This window comes from Hakea prostrata, chromosome 4, assembly GCF_041222555.1.
Source record: "Hakea prostrata isolate BN-2017 chromosome 4, UWA_Hpros_2, whole genome shotgun sequence".
NCBI classification, from domain to species: domain Eukaryota; kingdom Viridiplantae; phylum Streptophyta; class Magnoliopsida; order Proteales; family Proteaceae; genus Hakea; species Hakea prostrata.
In genome coordinates this window covers 1,589,746-1,608,761 of record NC_142603.1, presented here as the reverse complement: position 1 = coordinate 1,608,761, position 19,016 = coordinate 1,589,746, and the positions used below count along the sequence as shown (strand labels likewise).

At 39.0% G+C, this 19,016-nt stretch overlaps 2 protein-coding genes across 2 annotated transcripts; both read left to right on the top strand.

Annotated features, from left to right (window-relative positions):
* Window positions 1–8,077: 8,077 nt before the first annotated feature.
* On the top strand, window positions 8,078–11,394 carry LOC149016968 (jacalin-related lectin 3-like). Its single transcript, XM_089153795.1, has 7 exons — window positions 8,078–8,165; window positions 8,267–8,488; window positions 8,964–9,386; window positions 9,469–9,711; window positions 9,820–10,128; window positions 10,549–10,791; window positions 10,890–11,394. Exons 1-7 carry the CDS (start codon window positions 8,133–8,135, stop codon window positions 11,181–11,183), a joined length of 1,767 nt encoding a protein of 588 aa, XP_089009921.1. The 5' UTR covers window positions 8,078–8,132; the 3' UTR covers window positions 11,184–11,394.
* Window positions 11,395–14,371: 2,977 nt separating this feature from the next.
* Window positions 14,372–17,258, top strand: LOC149016967 (jacalin-related lectin 3-like). The gene is made up of 7 exons (XM_089153793.1): window positions 14,372–14,431; window positions 14,514–14,735; window positions 14,963–15,385; window positions 15,464–15,706; window positions 15,816–16,124; window positions 16,460–16,702; window positions 16,800–17,258. The coding sequence occupies exons 1-7, from the start codon at window positions 14,429–14,431 to the stop codon at window positions 17,097–17,099; spliced, it is 1,743 nt and encodes a 580-aa protein (XP_089009919.1). The 5' UTR covers window positions 14,372–14,428; the 3' UTR covers window positions 17,100–17,258.
* Window positions 17,259–19,016: the final 1,758 nt, after the last annotated feature.

Sequence of the window (19,016 nt, the reverse complement as noted above, 5' to 3'; positions counted from 1 at the left end):
CACGTTGCTACCTCTCTACTCAATTCCTGCACACGAGCTTCCACCGTGGCGATCCTTTCCACTACTTGGGTCTGAAGGGCCTCAAACTGTTGTTGTTGTTTGTGCTCCATGGTGTTGAGAGCACCCAATAGGAACTCCTTGAGCTCGTCCATCCGGCCATCGAGCTCATCGGTCCTTTGCTCCCCAACGTCAAGGCGTTCCCTTGCCTCGGCCATCGCCAATTCCACCCGCGTTAGACGTGGCTCCATAGTTGCACTAACTTCAACAGACTTCTCCTTGCTCTTGCGCCTATCCTTGGTGGTGTGGGTCTCCCTCCCACGGTTTAGCTCCTCTTGTGCACCATTGAACGTCTCGGACTCGCTCGTCATCGTGTTTTCCCACACGCTTGACACACCCAACCGAAGCTCTGATACCACAAATGTCACGGCCTTAGTTATTGACTAAGCCAACCGTGCCGGCACTTAGCACTTTCTTGCACTAAGTCAGCCTAAAACCCAGCTAGAGAGAGTAGAAGAAAGCTTAGAGCTCAAAGAGAACCTTGAGAGAACTTGTATTGCTCACTTACTTGATGCTTTGTACAAATGAGTCCCACCCCTATTTATAGGTGAGGTAGGATACAATGAATGGTTGTGATTTGTACAAGTGTCTAGAATCTAATGGTTAGGAATATTCTAGTGGGTCTAGATATTTCTAGGGATATTTCTAGAGACAAGATACTTTATAGATGTAGATTCCTCTAGAATCTCCCTCTCTTCTAGAATGTGGGCTAAGAGTAGCCCATTAGTGTTATTTCTAAGTTGGGCTAGCCCATGTGTGGCCCATGAATATTATACCATTGGGCCTATGATAAATTGGATCTTGTCATTCTAATTGGGCCGTGTCATCCTGCCCTACTTCTTAATGAAAGTTTGATTTACCAAAAAAAGAAAGAAAAAAGAGAATGAGGTCGAGGAAAATAGGACAAAGGGGCATCATAGTCTTCAAAGTGAAGACAAGAGAATCTAACACGTGACCCCCAAGATTCATACACCTTAGACTCTTTCATAGCAAATTGGTGTGTGGAGCATGGATGTGTGTTTGGCAACTCTTGAATCTTGATAACCTAACAAGTGGTCACCACCCCCCCCCCACCCCCCCCCCGCCCCCCCCCCCCCCCCCCCCCCTCCATCTTTTTTTCTTCTCCCCCCCCCCCTCCCCCTCCTCCCCCCCCCTTCCCCCCCCCCCCCCACGTATCCCCCCCCCCCCCCCCCCCCACCCCCCCCCCCCCCCCCTTCACCCCCCCCCCCCCCCTTGTGGGGCCCCCCCCCCCCACCCCACGCCCGCCCCCAGGGTCCAAAGGGTTAATTTTGCATAGGTCAAACTGAAAACGTTGCATAGCGAGGGACACAAGGTTACCACTACTGCATCTCTTGTTTTTATACCCCAAAAAGAAAAAGAAAAAAAACAAGTGAACACTCAACTTAGGTACAAAGGATTTAAATCAGTTGGAATATCGTGTGACGTTTCCAATCATATTTTCCCTTCCCATAACTGGTCGACTAAATGTAGAATTAATGGTACTTTTACCTAAGTTCACTCTCCCATACAATACAAGGTTTCAAAGTGAATATCATTTTTTTTTTGGGTGAAAGCGAAGGCTTATGATAGTCTGGAATGGAACTTTGTCGAAAGGACTTTATCTAAGCTGGGATTCTGTGATCAATGGGTGTCTCTAGTGATGTCTTGTATCAAGTCAGTCTCTTACAATGTGTTAGTTAATGGAGCTGCCAGGGGATCCATTGAACCCACGAGGGGCATTAGACAAGGAGATCCAATATCCCCTGCTATTTTTGTCCTGTGCACTGAAGCATTAAATGCTGTCTTCAAAGCTGCCCTTCATGAAAATCTTATCTCTGGTTTGAGAGTCAGAAACAGGACCAACCCAATTTCTCATCTATTATTTGCAGATGATACTGTGTTGTTTTCAGAGGTCAACTTACAGGAGTTCCAGAATATCAAAGCATGTCTTGACCTCTATTGTCTTGCTAGTGGCCAACAAATAAATCAACAGAAGTCATCTATATACTTCAGCCCTAACACTGCTCCTAGGTTCAAAAGATGGCTTTCAAGAATTGTGAAGATTCCTTATGGAGGTCCACCAAAAAAGTATTTGGGCCTCCCTTCGGAGTTTCAAGCTTCAAAGAAGGAGAGCTTTCGAGAAATACAAGAAAGGACAAGTAAGAGAATGCAGGGTTGGAAATCTAACCTTCTATCTATGGCTGGAAAAGAAGTTCTGCTGAAGTCTGTGGGGCTCACCATAAACAACTATGCAGCATCCCATTTTATCCTTCCTAAATCTCATCATAACAAGATTAGGAAGGATGCCATAAATTTCTTATGGGGAGAAAAGGAAAACAAGAAGAAGATTTGCTGGGTGTCATGGGAGAGACTATGTCAGTCTAAGGACAGAGGAGGTTTGGGGCTTCGGGATCCATATTTGCAGAATCTGGCTCTTCTATGTAAGCTAGCTTGGAGAGTGTGGAGCAATCCTGAGGCAGTCTGGGTCAAATTTCTTAAACAGATATACTTTCCAAATTCAGAATTTCTAACTACCCCTGCAGGCACAAACCCCTCTTGGGCATGGAAAAGTGTTTTAGAAGGAAGGAAAATACTTAAATCTGGCTTAGTATGGGTTGTGGGGAATGGAAATTCTATAAGAGTTTGGGAGGACCAGTGGATCATCTCGAGTTCAGATTTCAAACTGAGAAGCCACAACAGAGATCATAGAGATATTTGCTGGGTTTCAGATCTAATTGATGCAGGGTCTAGAACCTGGAAGGAGGACTTAATCAAGGAGGTGTTTGATCAAGGGGATGCCGAGGCTATCTTGAAGATGAAGATTTCCTTAACTCCTAGGGAGGACAGAATTGTATGGGGTCCGGCGAGGAATGGAAGCTTTTCTGTGAAATCAGCATACCATCACTTACTCAATATCAGGGAGAAAGAAAAAGTACAACAAGCCTCAACATCGGGAGAATCCAGTAGAACAAATATTGATTCTAGAGTATGGAAAAATATATGGACATGTCATGCGGCTCCAAAAATTAAAAACATGTTATGGAGAGTGTGTGCTAGGGCTTTACCGGCGGCGGAGGAGCTTTCCAAAAGAATCGAAAGTTTTGATCCGAGTCAGTGTGCAGATGTGGAGCTTTGGAATCAATCGATCACCTTCTACTGGACTGTGATTTCGCCCGAAGAGTATGGTTTGCATCTCCCTTTTCTTTCTCTCCTCCGGTGAATCCTTTGATGCATGATGCGATTTCAAATTGGAAGAGATGCCTACCTGAGGAGAAATCAGATTTCAGAGAAGCATCATCTCTCATCGCATACATATGCTGGAGAATTTGGAAAGCCCGAAATGACCTGGTGTTTAAGGGATTACAATGGTCTCCTGAGCAGGTGGTGGAGAAAGCAGCAATGGAGGCAGCGGAGTATTCCATAAGCTTCACCTCTTCTCTTCGGGTTGCAGATCGTCTTCAAGCAGAAGAATCGTCCAGAATGTTGGTAAGATGGGTTTTTCCTCCTTTGGGCTTCGTCAAAATTAATGTGGATGCAGCTCTAAGTGAGGGTGGAAGTGGGCTGGGCCTCGTTTGCAGGGATTCAGATGGAAAACCCATTATAGGGGTTGCGATCCCTGCCTTTTTTGACTCTGTCCTGATGGGCAAGATGCTGGCTATTAGAGAAGGTATTTTGTTGGCTCTAGAGGAAGGCTTTGTTAATGTCCTGGTGGAATCAGATTCGGCGGAGGCGATCGAATTTGTGACCAACAGGGAACTGATTCCAGTGGACATTCAAAACTTAGTCTGGGATGTGGTGAATCTTTCCTCTAGAATTCCAAATATTTCTTTTTTTCATGTTAAAAGGGAGTGTAATGCTGTAGCAGACTTCCTTGCTGGTAAGGCTGTGTCCGTAGCGTGCCGGACTCTTTGGCCTATGTTAGATCCTGGGTTTCTTGATCTTTGTAATCTGGATGCCTTGCGTGGGTCACGCGTTAATATATAGACCCTTTTCTACCAAAAAAAAAAAAAATATCAGTTATAAATGCTCAAAAAGGCATAAGATTCCATGTGTTGTTCTCCCTTTCTAATACACAAACCAACAAAAAGATTTTTCTATTGAAGTCATAATAATAAGGAAGAAAGAAAGGAAGAACGAGACTACTTGTTTGACGGAGGGGAGTAGCAGCTAGTGTGGGAGCTAGGAAGGCCAAAGCCTTTTTGTTATTTTGTGTGGCCCCCACCACTTAAATGGCAATTGGTGGGTCATCTCCTAGATTAAACCCTACTACTCTCTAGATTATAATTATAAGACTTAAATTCTCTAAGCATCCAATGCATTAGTCTTTTGTCATCATCAATCAAGAGGGATTTATATATCACTTTTCTTTTGGTAAACATTTTGTGTACCGTTAGATCAACAACATGGAAGAACCCATGCCGTCCATGTATATATATGTATGTATGTATAAGTTGACACTCAAGCATATACAAATACATAAGGAGAGAAAAATAATAAATAGAAAACAAGCTTGGTTTGGTTTCCATATCTTTTTCTCAAGGGTGAAGGTCTTGATCGATTTGGTGAAGGGTCTTTGTTTTAGGTGTACCATAAAATTAATGTAACTTTTAATTGCTATTAAATGTAAAAAAGTTTTCACATGATGCGTGTGTACAATTTATCAATGTGAAGGTCTTGATCAATTTGGTGCGATGAGGGAGGCGACTTTATAGGCTTATAATCATGGTTTTAGGACCATTGTTATTTAAACTGACTGCCTGGGACCTCATGAGTTTCTTCAGGACCATTCTCTCCTGTGTTTGCTAGATGTTAGTGTTCCCTTGCAAGATATTCTTGATATTTCTTCAATATTCCTACTTTATAAATTTTTTTTTATTCCTACATTATCCGCTTCATGCATGATTGATCTGTATACTTTAGTTTCCAACGCTTGCTACTTTGAAGAATGAAATATTTTTTTCAATTTACCAAAAAAATATATGTACTATTTATGTGATACAAATGTAATCCTTTATTATTTTCTTCCATATTGAATGGTTATGTCTTATGTGATCCCGTAAGGATAACTTTACTTTCTAAATATAGCCGTTGATATAGACTACCGATCTTTTACAATACCTCACATTCTCGCGTAACCCCCACGCCGTCTCAATTATTTTTTTTTCTTCCTTTTTTCCTTAAAACGGAAAAAAAAAAAAAAAAAAAAGACTCGAACGCATTAATGAGTCGACTTTGGCCGTTGCAACTTGCAACGCGGTAAATTTCGAATCAACGGTATCATTTACCGTTCCGTCACGTCACTGGAATCGGCAGCGTACGCACTACGCATCAATACTGTAATGATTCCAAAACTATATTGACCGTTGGAGCTTATCTGGATTCTAGACCCTTTTTATCAAAAAAAAAAAAGCAAAAAAACAATAGGAATTTGAGTTGTGCGAAATCTTCAAATCCTTCTACCATTGTAAAATATAGAGCAAATTGTATTGACACCTCAAAAATATAAACATCCTAAAATTAAATTTTCATTGAACATATTAGTTAATTGTTTTAGGGCCTGTTTGGTTACTGGAGTCTGAAGATTTCAAATTTATGAAGTCATGGTTCATAAAATAAATTGTTTGGTTAGCCTGAATCATTAGAATGAAATCTATAGATTCATTCTTAAAAAACATTTATGAAGTCATGGTTCAAATGTTTAATATTTTTGTAGTAGAAATGAAATTTCTGGTTTCACCTTATACCTATAAATCTATAGATTCACGTTTTTAGTGTAAAAAAATGAATCTCTAGATTTCATGAATTCAGAGATTCACACAACCAAATGGGTATTAATCTCCCATTTGTGAATCTAGAGATTTGAAATCTTTGGATTCATGTAACCAAACAGGCTCTTAACAATTTTCAATGATAAATTTGATTAATTTGTCCAATGAAGATCAATTTTGGGTTGTTCGTGTTTTTCAAACATAAAGTGAAGTATCAATGCTTTAAGACATCTATTTTGGAGATACCAGTGCAATTTGCTCTAAAATATATGTAAGAAAAATCTCAGTGTTGTGAAAGGCAAAATCAAACGACCTGAGGTAGGGTAAACTAAAATGGGGTTTCATTATTAATGTTTGAGCTGAATATAAGAGTTAGATTAATTCTTCAGCTAGCACTTTTTAACTTCCTTAATTAAAAGCTATACTCACCTACTCCGGATCTTTAATTAATTCCGTTACCCACTTATGGCTTATATCCATATAAAATGATGGTTGATATATAGTTAGATTAGCAACTGCTCCAACGGTTTAATTTTTTTTGTAAAGCATGCATGCATGTGGACAGGGATGAAGTAGTCGTTAAAGTGGCAAAAACAAAATCATCTAAACACCGTTTTGATTTTCCATCATTTTAATCGCATTATTTCATGTCAAACTTGAGATTATGAGCAGACAGAAAGGTGGTTGGGAGCGTTATGATCGCAGCAGAAAAAGAATTAAAGATGCCCAGCTACCACAATTTGTGACTCCTTGCAATTAAACTTGAGATTTCAAGAATATATATATGGGTGGGTCTTCTTTGTTCAACTGATGACTGATTTGAATGATCTCAATATGGGTTGTAAATGAGATCTCCGTTTAGTGAGCTTTTAACTGTGCTCCCATAAAGAAGTTCCAATAATTTCATGAGCAACAAGAATTAAATAATGTTTTGATGCGATGAACAAGTATTTCTCTCTTTCCCATGCATTGTTCATATGAACAGACAAAGACTGGACATCCATCTATGATGATGCCCAAACATGCTTCTCCTGAATTTTCTTTTATTTTCAGGTTTCATCGGTCACTCTTCTCTTTATTACATGTAAGTGATGCGGAATTTGGGTCTTAATTCTTTATTGTCTATAGTACTTCTCTCACATTTCTTCATCACATATTAAGGGGTTTAAATGGGATTCTCCACATTTGATTCATTTTGTTAACACTTAAATGTAGTTTCACTTTTAATGTGTGATAAAAAAGTGTGAAAGAAGCACAAAAATCTTTGCCTTGACTAGTAGAGGATTGAGACTCTGTGATGCATGTTGGTCTCGTGAAAATCAATACAAGTTAGTAACTATCTCTAGTATCAATTAGCATGCATGCACAATATTCTAATCGAAATAAAATAAAATAAAATACATACTTGTTAAGGTATGTAGAGGTCTATTCTCTCCTCACACTTTTCCTTTGTATATCAGTAGGGGCTCATGTAAGGGCCCCTAGGTGTCCAATCTCTGATTTATTTTGTTCTCAAATGTGAGGTGATGAGCAAGAACTCTATCTTGATCCACACTCTGTGATGTGTGTGGGGAACCTGAGAATCAAAGCAAATAAACCGATTCTTATGCCATTTTCATATTTTATGGCCATTTTCTTTAGAGAATATACGAACTGGGTGTCAAAAAGGAGTTCAACTAATAGTCCAAAAACCTAACCGCGACTTGGAACCAGGTGTTTATAGCAAGACCAATTTCTAACCAAACTAAAACAGTTATCAGCTCCATCAACAATGTAACCAAAACAAAATCTCAAATTGAACTGGTTGACACCAAACCAAATAATTAATAACTGGTTCACTAACGATTTCAAGATCTGAACCGAACACCATCGGATGCAATTTTGGTTTCTACATGCTAGTAATCTCGAACCAGACCGAATGAATTCCCTCAAGAGTGAGCTTTGTTTAGTTTCTAAACTAATGCACAATCACCAAGTGGCAATACATGGACCTTCAGTAGTTGGAAATTGGAATCCATCCTTCCTTATCTCTCCATCTTTTGCTCTTGTATATATTCTGATTTTTCCTTGTTTCTCTTAATGGTGGGTCATACCCAGTTGGCGTTTTGTGTGTAGTATGGGAAAATGTTCTTCGTGCACCCAATTTTTTCTATCATTTAGGGTTACGCAGATGCAGTCAATGCGGAAGTGGGAATAAGCGTCACTAGCTATACCAGTAGCCCATCTCTATAAGAACCTTGCATGAGTACCACCTTCCACTCAAGGCCTTCATAAATCTGAACTTCTCTTTCTCTCTGCAAAATTTTGATGCACCCTTCTTCTATCTTGGTGAAAAATATGGTAAGCACTCGATCCTCTTAACTTAGGATGTTTTTCTGTTTCAGATTCTCTTTTTTTCTTTGTTTTTTGGGAAACTGTAAGCTTTTGAATCGTTGTAACAGCACTGCGAGGACTACGAGAAGATCCAGAACCAAAATGTATTGCTGGGACCTTGGGGAGGGAAGGATGGAGCAAGGTGGGACGACGGTGTGTATAGCAGTGTAAGGCAAGTGGTGATAAGCCACGGTGCTGCAATTGATTCCATCCAGATTGAGTATGATGAGAGAGGTTGCTCCATCTGGTCAGACAAGCACGGTGGAACTGGTGGCTGCAGAGTTGATAAGGTCCACCCTTCACACTCGTATTCTCTAAACCTACATACCATGCAACATCTGCAAAACTATTTAGTTCTATCTGTCTCACTGTTAAACAATAATGTAGAAATGGGTTCAAAGATCATAGAGCTCAGTGCCCATGAAAAATGCAGTAGATCTAGACTCAAGAGGTGACACTTTGTGTTCCTTGATTTACTTCAAGTATTCCTGCATCCCACGTTATTTTTCATTTCAAATCAGCAATGAGACCAAAGTGATCCGTCCGAGTGTCCAACCGCTGGATGCCCTGCCCGTGGTTCTCGAGAAGCAACCTTAGTAGTCTGGCACCACTAATAAGGCATCCAGCAGTTGAACGCCTAGACAAACACCCTGCATGGAAGCAAAGGATTTGAATCCCTACATTAACCTAATGAATTTCTCGCTTTTGATATATATTTTCCTGTTTTTTCATTTTAGACAATCTCTGGATCCTTTTCTCTTGCAGATCAAGCTTGATTTCCCACAAGAATACCTCAAGTCAATTAGTGGTTCTTATGGTTGCCTAACACAATGGGGTCCCGTTATAGTTCGATCACTTTCATTGGAAAGTAATAGGAAGAAATATGGTCCCTTTGGTATCCAAGAAGGAACAAAATTCTCCTTCCCTGTTACATGTGGTAAGATCATCGGGTTCCATGGCCGGTGCAGTTGGTATCTTGATTCAATTGGAGTCTACTTGAAGCCTCTACTCCAACATCAAATTAATCAACCCAAAGCTCTCTGCCCATCATCCAACATTCTTCACTGTTCATCATCATCTCCCAACTTTGTTGGTTATACAGTAACTCAAGAAATAGAGGAAACCTATGACGTAGTGCTTGTAAAGGATGAACTTCGTAAGGACTTGCCAAAAAGTTACCCACCACAGGTAAGAGATCGTCTTCGATCCTAAGGTTCAATAGAATATTGTATAACTGTTAAGAGATTAATTTGGGTAGAACTCATTCCAGGTTCTAGTTGTTCCTTACTATAATCAGAAAGAATCCCCAAACGTTAAACGGTCAGTACTGAGGTGTGGTCCTTGGGGAGGTGATGGTGGGATGACCTTTGACGATGGAATTTACACAGGTGTTCGCGAAGTTCACGTAGCTCATAATTGTGGCATTGTTTACATTAAAGCTTGTTATGATAAGAACGGTCAAGCCTTCTGGGGGAACAAGAATGGTGGAAAGGCTGGATTCAAACTTGACAAGGTGAATCAAATACCACTCCATCTCCTCTTCCAAAGCTTCAATTTTAATTCTCTCTACACCTTAAGGTGATTAAGCTAAGACTCATTTGTTGGATTCTTCATGTTGCAGGTTGAGTTTGATTATCCATCAGAGATCTTAACCCACATAAGTGGCTATTACGGGTCAGCAATATTTAAGGGACCTACAGTGGTTAGGTCTCTCACTTTTCACACAACAAAAAGGAAGTATGGACCATTTGGAGATGAACAAGGAACTTCTTTCTCCTCGGGCTCCAAACTAGGGAAGATCGTGGGTTTTCACGGGAGTGAAGGATGGTTTGTGGACAGCATTGGTGTTCATGTTCTTGAAGAGAATTTTATGATACCAAGACCTCCTACCACTGATAATTTCTTTAATGTGAATTACTCGAATAATGAGGTAATAACTTAAAGGCTCAAATTATTTAAGCATAAGTTTGCTTAAAGCATTAGAACATGAGTTTCTAGCTAGTTTGGATTACTTAGATTGTTGCTTCGAACTAGTATTTATAGACAATGCTAGGTTCTATAGTTAATTGTACTCTCACGTAAAACATTTGACCCTCAAGTATCTAGTTTGGAATCTCTAGACGGTTGCTTTTAACTAGAATTTATAGACAATGCTAGATTCTATAGTTAACTAGACTCTCACATAAAGCCCATTAAACATTTCGATTGTAACCAATGCCATGGCATAAAGAATAACATAAGTTCGGTACAACTCAAATACCTCAATAGGCAGATGCCATCAATATATGTATATACATCAACACTGCATGGGAGGATATATGACATATATTTGTATGTGTTGTGGCTTCAGATTGGTTACAAGATGGTGAAAGGATCAACCCCGGCTGTACTGGTGCCTTCTATAGGGGAAGGAAACAGGCCATGGGGTGGAGACGGAGGTCACCCATGGGATGACGGAGCATTCTCTGGGGTTAGGCAGATTCATTTGGTAAAGGGCAATGGCATTTGCTCAATACAGATTGAGTATGATATGAATGGACAATCCATTTGGTCTCCTAGACATGGAGGTGGAGGTGGATATAGCACACACAAGGTAATCCAAGTCTTCAACAATGGTGATATTCTAATATATATGCTTTTAAGAATTTTGTTATAATCGTAATCTTTCTAACTAATGGTGATTCTGAGCAGATAAAATTTGAATACCCACATGAAGTCCTTACTCGCGTTAGTGGTTACTATGGCCCTAACCCAGTTGATGGCTTCACAAAAGTTATAAGGTCTCTCACATTTTGTACCAATAGAGCAAAGTATGGTTCCTTTGGGGAGGAAATTGGAACCTTTTTCAGTTCCACAACAGAAGGAAAAGTGATTGGATTTCATGGTAGAAGTGGGAGTTACCTGAATGCAATTGGAGTCCATATGGAACACAGTTTAGGTGATCAAGGTCGGGTGAAGACAGTGCTCCACAAAATTTTCAACTGATCCTTATGAGCAGCACCTACTGCATGCCCTATATATATATATATTAATTATTTAAATGTCATAGTGTGTAATCTAAGAAAATTGCATCCATGTATAAGTTAACTCTGGTGATCATGAACTGATGTAACACTATACTAGAGCCTAAATGAGGATTTTATTTTCTGGTATTATCAACCCATTACTTATTCCTGTCCTATTCCATTACAAATTTTCAATTAGAATACAACTGGGCCATAACTCTATGGGCTTTCTTGATGGGCCCAAATTTGAATTTCTTCACTGAAAATACAACTGGGTGATAACTCTATGGGCTTTCTACCCAAAAGAGGAAAAATAGAAAAGAAATCAAACACAACCCAAAATTACCCAAATGATTTATTTTGAAACCAAACCCTAACCCTAATTATCCATGTGATTTCATATTTAATTACAAGAATGAGTCCAGTCCTTGCCAATCCATAAAGAGATAATTGGTTCAGATATCTTCCCCTCATGCCTAGTGTCCTTTTGGTTCCATATTTTCCCACCTATAAATGGTACCCTCAACTGGAGGTCTGGAGGTGTCTGTTAGATCACATTCTTTAATCCAACGATCATCCACATATAATAGACAGGATGTCTCCATATCCTTTCACGGATTAGTTATCAGTCTTGAGCGCCTAGGAGCCCTTTTCTATTATATGCAACCCTACTAAATTATGATGACAATAAAATGATAGTATCACTTATAAGGATACCTAGCCCAATACTTTTAAACACCTAACATTCATGTATTTAAATCTAAATGAAATCACATAAGGTTGATAAGGTAATGGGTGAACTCACAACCCTAGCTAGTAAAAATAGAATAAGAGGAATAATCTCATTCAATATCATTAATTCTCATATTATTATCATATTGATAATATAAGATTCAAAAGAAAGAATAATACACAATTATATAATCTTACCTTTCGTTTCGCGCAAAGTCACACACAAGCATATCATAATAGATATAACTAAAGCAATTTATATCATTAATAGAATGAGAATAACAATACTTAAACATACTAAACATGGTTAGTTTATTACTCACCTTCCAACTTGATTTCATCCATCAAAGTCACAAATTCACTCTCAAGAGCCGGTGGTTATACTCAAAGTAATCCTAATCATATAAGAGAATTAATATACGTTAATTAGAAACCAATTGGATTCCAAAAGAGATCCAAAATCATCATACAAAAACCCAATCTATCATGTGGTTTCAAACTCGTCGTTCTCAACCTAGTTTCGGAGAAAAATCATTATTTCACCACCGATTCTAAGTTGAATGGAAACAAAACTTTGAAAACATTTAATTAACAATAATAGGGTCCTAAATGTATCATCAATTCAACCCAATTCGATCTCAATCAAAATGCCCCAAATTTGGCTCTCGTGAGTGCCAGCGGGAATCTCTAAGAGTCAAAACGCGAAATCATTTGTAACGATTCGCACAAACTACTCACAAACTAAAGGGGAATTATAAATAAAACTATTTACAAGCATTCATTACACCTAATATGCCCCAACTACTAAAATCTAGTATTTATTATTATTTAAAAAAAAAAAAAAAAAACTCCACAAATGTAGGTTTAAAGAAGAGGGTTTGAAGAGTTCTCACATTTCCCAACGATTCCTCTATGATTCAAGTCTTGGCACGCCTTCGTGTGGATAGAATCCAAGTTTCTTCTTGATTTCCCCTCCTCCCAAAGCTTTAGCGTTGCACTAGCATTATTAAAGCCACGTGTAAAAGTCAATAGAAACTTAAAATAGAGTTTTAAAACACAAATTCTCGAATATGCCCAGACATTGGGGAGAGGTGGTCGATCTAGACCGGTTGACCAATCCAATCGACCGGCCCTTGGTTGACCCCTCAACCAAGGTTCGATTCCTGTGGTTTTAGCTTGAGTGAAATGTCTTTTGATTTTCTTCGTTTGGGTATATTAACCTCGTCAATTGGATTTTCCACTATCGGTTTTCAGACGTGCCAAAGTCGTCTTTTAATACTTTCATGATTGATATTCTCTCTCCTCTTAAATCTTAGGAGAGAAGTTGGGTCATTAAAGGTTCATCCACTAGAATTGAGATCACTTTCGATCTTCGGACTCAACTCAAATGGCTTACAGTTGTCGCCGATTTGGGTTATGGGTTTTAGATTTAAACATCTAGGAGATTTCACAACATAGATTTGAAATCTTTATATTTTTTAGATCTCTAGGCTCAAGTAACCAAATAGGCCTAAGCAAACTTCTTTTGTTGATGCCGTCCAACTTCAAGAATCTAAAATAAACCGATTATTGTGCCAAATTTTCATATTTTTGGCCACTTTCGTTTTAGAGAATATACGAACTAGGTGTCGACAAGGACTTCAACTAATAGTCCGAAATACTAACCCGGAATTGGAACCAGGTGTTTAATTACAGCAAAACCGAAGTCTAAACGAAGCTAAGAGAGTGAAGATATCAGCTCCATCAAGAATGTAAACCAAAATAAAATCTCAAATTGAACTGGTTGTCACCAAACCAAATAATAACCGGTTCACTTACAATTTCAAGATGTGAACCGAATACCATCGGATGCAATTTTGGTTTCAATGCTGGACATCTCGAACCAGACCGAATGAATCCTCAAGAGTACGTAAGATTTGTTTAGTTCCAAAACTAATGCACAATGACCAGGTGGCAATACATGGACCTTCAGTAGTTGGAATCCATCCTTCTCTATCTCTCCATCTTTTGTTCTTAGATATATATTCTGATTTTTTACCCAAAAACAAATAAAGAAAGATATCTATTCTGATTTTTCCTTGTTTCTCTCAATGGTGGCGTCATACCCCGTGTGTGTAGCGTGATTCCAGTATGGGAAAATGTTCTTCGTGCACCCAATTTTTTTAATCATTTTGTGTTCTTCGTGCACCCAATTCCAGTATGGGAAAGTGTTCTTCGTGCACCCAATTTTTTCTATCATTTTGTGTTCTTCGTGCACCCAATTCCAGTATGAGAAAATGTTCTTCGTGCACCCAATTTTTTCTATCACTTAGGGTTACGCAAATGCAGTCAATGCCGAAGTGGGAATAAGCAGCGTCACTAGTTAGCTGTACCAGTAGCCCATCTCTATAAGAACCTTGCATGAATACCACCTTCCACTCAAGACCTTCATAGATCGCGATCTTCTCTTTCTCTCTGCAAAATTTTGCTGCACCCTTCTTCTCGGTGCAAAATATGGTAAGCACTCGATTTATGTTTTAGAGTATTTTTTTTTTATATATATTTTGGGGAAACTGTATGATTTTTAATCGTGTAACAGCACTGCGAGGACTACGAGAAGATCCAGAACCAAAATGTATTGCTTGGACCTTGGGGAGGGAAAGATGGAGCAAGGTGGGACGACGGTGTGTATAGCAGTGTAAGGCAAGTGGTGATAAGCCACGGTGCCGCAATTGACTCCATCCAGATTGAGTATGATGAGAGAGGTTGCTCCATCTGGTCAGACAAGCACGGTGGAACTGGTGGCTGCAGAGTCGATAAGGTCCACCCTTCACACTCGTATTCTCTAAATCTACATGCCAACATCTGCAAAACTATCTAGTTCTATCTGTCACACTGTTAAACAATAATCTAGAAATGGGTTCTAAGATCATAGAGTTCAGTAACCTTGAATCCCTACATTCACCTAACGAATTTCTTGCTTTTGATATATTTTCCAGTTTTTCATTTTAGATAATCTCAGATTCTAAGGACCCTTTTCTCTTGCAGATCAAGCTTGATTTCCCACAAGAATACCTCATGTCCATTAGTGGTTCTTATGGTTGTCTAACACACTGGGGTCCCGTTATAGTTCGATCACTTTCATTGGAAACTAATAGGAAGAAATATGGTCCCTTTGGTACCCAAGAAGGAACAAAATTCTCCTTCCCTGTTACATGTGGTAAGATCATCGGGTTCCATGGCCGGTGCAGTTTGTATCTTGACTCAATTGGAGTCTACTTGAAGCCTCTACTCCAACATCAAATTAATCCACCCAAAGCTCTCTTCCCATCATCCAACATTCTTCAATGTTCATCACCATCATCCAACATTGTTGGCTATACAGTAACTCAAGAAATAGAGGAAACCTACGACGTAGTGCTTGTAAAGGAAGAATTTCGTAAGGTCTTGTCAAACAGTTACCCACCACAGGTAAGAGATCGTCTTCTTAAGGTTCAATTGAACATTGTATAACTGTTAAGAGATTAATTTGGGTAGAACTCATTCCAGGTTCAAGTTGTTCCTCACTATAATCAGAAAGCATCCCCAAACGTTAAACGGTCAGTACTGAGATGTGGTCCTTGGGGAGGTGATGGTGGGATGGGCTTCGACGATGGAATCTACACAGGTGTTCGCGAAATTCACATAGCTCATAATGGTGGCATTGTTTACATAAAGGCTTGTTATGATAGGAACTGTCAAGCCTTCTGGGGGAACAAGAATGGTGGAAAGGCTGGACTCAAACTTGACAAGGTGAATGAACTACCACTCCATCTCCTATTCCGAAGCTTCAATTTTAATTCTCTCTTACACCTTAAGGTGATTAAGCTAAGACGCATTTGTTGGGTTTTTCTTGTTGCAGGTTGAGTTTGATTATCCATCAGAGATCTTAACCCACATAAATGGCTATTACGGGTCAGCAATATTTAAGGGACCTACAGTGGTTAGGTCTCTCACTTTTCAGACAACAAAAAAGAAGTATGGACCATTTGGAGTTGAACAAGGAATTTCTTTCACTTCGGGCTCCAAACTAGGGAAGATAGTGGGTTTTCATGGGAGTAAAGGATGGTTTGTGGACAGCATTGGTGTTCATGTTCTTGAAGGGAATTTTATAATACCAAGACCTCCTACCATTGATGATGGTTATAGTATGAATTACTTGAATGCCAAGGTAATAACCTAAAAAGCTCAAACTATGAGGGTTGTGTTAGGGTTAGGGTTTAAGCTCAAGTTTGCTTGAAGCATTAGATCCTGAGTATCTAGTTTGGAATACCTACACTGTTGTTTCTAGCTAGTATTTATAGACAATGCTAGGTTTTATAGTTAATTGAACTCTCACATAAAGCCCATTAAACCTTTGGATTGTAACCAATGCAATGGCATATATAATAACCTACGTTCGGTATAACTCAAATACCTCAACAAGCAAGACCGTCAATATATGTATATACGTCAACAAACTGTTGCACGGGAGGTTGACATTTATTTGTTGTGTTGTGGCTTCAGCTTGGTTACGAGATGGTGAAAGGTCCATCCCTGGCTGTACTGGCGCCTCATGTAGGGGAAGGAAATAGGCCATGGGGTGGAGGCGGAGGTCACCCATGGGATGACGGAGCATTCTCTGGGGTTAGGCAGATTCATTTGGTAAAAGGCGATGGCATTTGCTCGATACAGATTGAGTATGATATGAATGGACAATCCATCTGGTCTCCAAGACATGGAGGTGGAAGTGGATATAGCACCCACAAGGTAACCCAATTCTTCAACAATGGTGAAATTCTAATATTATGCTTTCATGAATTTTGTTATACTCATAATCTTTCTAACTAATGGTGATTCTGAGTAGATAAAATTTGAATACCCACATGAAGTCCTTACTCGCATTAGTGGTTACTATGGCCCTGACCCTGACCCAGTTGATGGCTTCACAAAAGTTATAAGGTCTCTCTCATTTTGTACCAATAAAGCGAGTTATGGTTCCTTTGGGGAGGAAATTGGAACCTTTTTCAGTTCCACAACAGAAGGAAAAGTGATTGGATTTCATGGTAGAAGTGGGTGTTACCTGAATGCAATTGGAGTTCATATACAACACTGTTTAGGTGATCAAGGTCGGGTGAAGACAGTGCTCAACAAAATTTTCAACTGATCCTTATGAGCAGCTAGCACCTACTGCAAGCCCAATATATTATATATATGTAATTATTTAAATGTCATAGTGTGTAATCTAAAAGAATTTCATCCATGTATAAGTTACTCTGGTGATCAATAATGAATGTACAATATACTAGAGCCTAGGATTTTATTTAATATCCGGTATTATTAAACCAATACTTGTTCCTGTCCTACTCCATTACAAAATTTGAATTTCTTCACTGCATGAAAATACAACTGGGCCATACATACTGTTGTTGGATCCAATTCTTTTACCGAAGTACATGTGGGTCTGTCTGTGTTACATAAGAGACATATGAAACATTCAAAACCTCTACTACTTCTGTTGAAGACAATCTTTCGAGGTCATTACCTGTACATGCGTGCGCATTCAAAGTCTTGAAGCTATGGATGGGACCTAGCTAGTGTGATCAAATCACCCAATTAAGGAAAGTTTACTCAAAGTAAAGAAGGAGCGTGGACGGTTAATTAGGGTGTTAGGGGATGAACTAGACACTTTTTCTTAAAAGAATCATGTCGTTCCTATCCTTTGAATTGTGGTTAGAACATCAACTTATTCAGCTTTGACCCATGAGAATATACAAGAGTTTTGATTTTCTGAGTAGGCTAACTAGATTTTTCTCCTGGGCATGCAACTAGCTAGATCAAGGTTACAAGAAATAAGACTAGCAGGTCAATCACCTTTTGAGACTCATGTATTTAAAAGTCCTTGGTTCTGTCAATGTGTATGTGTTAAAACTCACACTCACACTTCCACACAATAATTAACAAGTAGATCAAGAAGAAGAAAGACAAGCAAGATTTTATGTGGTTCAATTCGACCTCCAGTGTTGAAAACTTATATATAGTATGAAAGCTCTCATCTCATCAAGTTATTGATGATGAATAATACTTATAGTTTTTTAATATAGGATACAAGGTAGAGTCCCTAATAATTTCAATTTTCCCATTACATGTATGATTAGACTTTTTCTATCCTAAGACTTTTTGTTATATACTAAGAGTTTTGACCCGTCTTTTTATCTCCAACAAGATGAATGCAACACTCGCTAGGAGAATTCCCTAAATAAGGATTTTTATTTTCTGGAATTATCAACCCAATAAATATTCCTGTCCTATATATTCCACCCTGCTATGAGGGGAATTCGATTCTTAAATAATAATGCAACTTCAGCTTAATTTAATGGAACTGGAATCATTCCATTATAACAGAATTTGAATTTCTTCACTTAGAATACTGGGCTGTAACTTTACGGACTTTCTATGCAAAAGAGGAAAATGGAAAACAAACCATACACAACCTTGATTACCCAAATGATTTTTTTTGAGAGAAACCGAACAGTAACTGAGTGACTTTGAATACCCTTATGATTTCCTGTTTAATTACCCGAATGAGTCCAATCCATGCCGCCAATGGAGAAACCCAGATGCCCATCGCATCTGGGTAGGGTTCAGATTAGTGACATACGGTCCATTTCTCAGAGAGCAAGGGTCGACGAACCTGGTTGGCTGATGGTGATCGAGATTGTCCCTTGGTTTCATGACATGAAAGACCTGATTTGCTGTACATAAATTGACTTACATCGTAGTGTATTGTATCTCTGTTTGTTTCTGCACCACCCTCTTCTTCTCCACAAGTACAGCCAAACTTCTCCAAATTCCAAAGCTCTTCAGTTGTATATGATCTACGTGGGTTGCAGGTTCTCTGGGGAGCCAAGAATATAGGTGGAACCAGTTGATCTCATTGGTTAGGACCGGCGTCAGAAACTGTAAACCATTGATAGATTGATCTGGAATCATTTATATATATTGTCACCGTATCGTTGTTGGATCCAAATTATTTATCAAACTACATGTGGGTTTGTCTGTGTTACATAAGAAACATTCAAAA

Bases quoted from the DNA above. Each gene is read 5' to 3' on its own strand.
- LOC149016967 (XM_089153793.1), top strand. The intron at 14,736-14,962 runs GTCCACCCTTCA...TTTCTCTTGCAG, and splicing joins GTGGCTGCAGAGTCGATAAG to ATCAAGCTTGATTTCCCACA. The intron at 16,703-16,799 runs GTAACCCAATTC...GATTCTGAGTAG, and splicing joins GTGGATATAGCACCCACAAG to ATAAAATTTGAATACCCACA.
- LOC149016968 (XM_089153795.1), top strand. From the start codon at position 8,133: ATGCACCCTTCTTCTATCTTGGTGAAAAATATG. The intron at 9,387-9,468 runs GTAAGAGATCGT...AACTCATTCCAG, and splicing joins CAAAAAGTTACCCACCACAG to GTTCTAGTTGTTCCTTACTA. The intron at 10,129-10,548 runs GTAATAACTTAA...TTGTGGCTTCAG, and splicing joins TGAATTACTCGAATAATGAG to ATTGGTTACAAGATGGTGAA.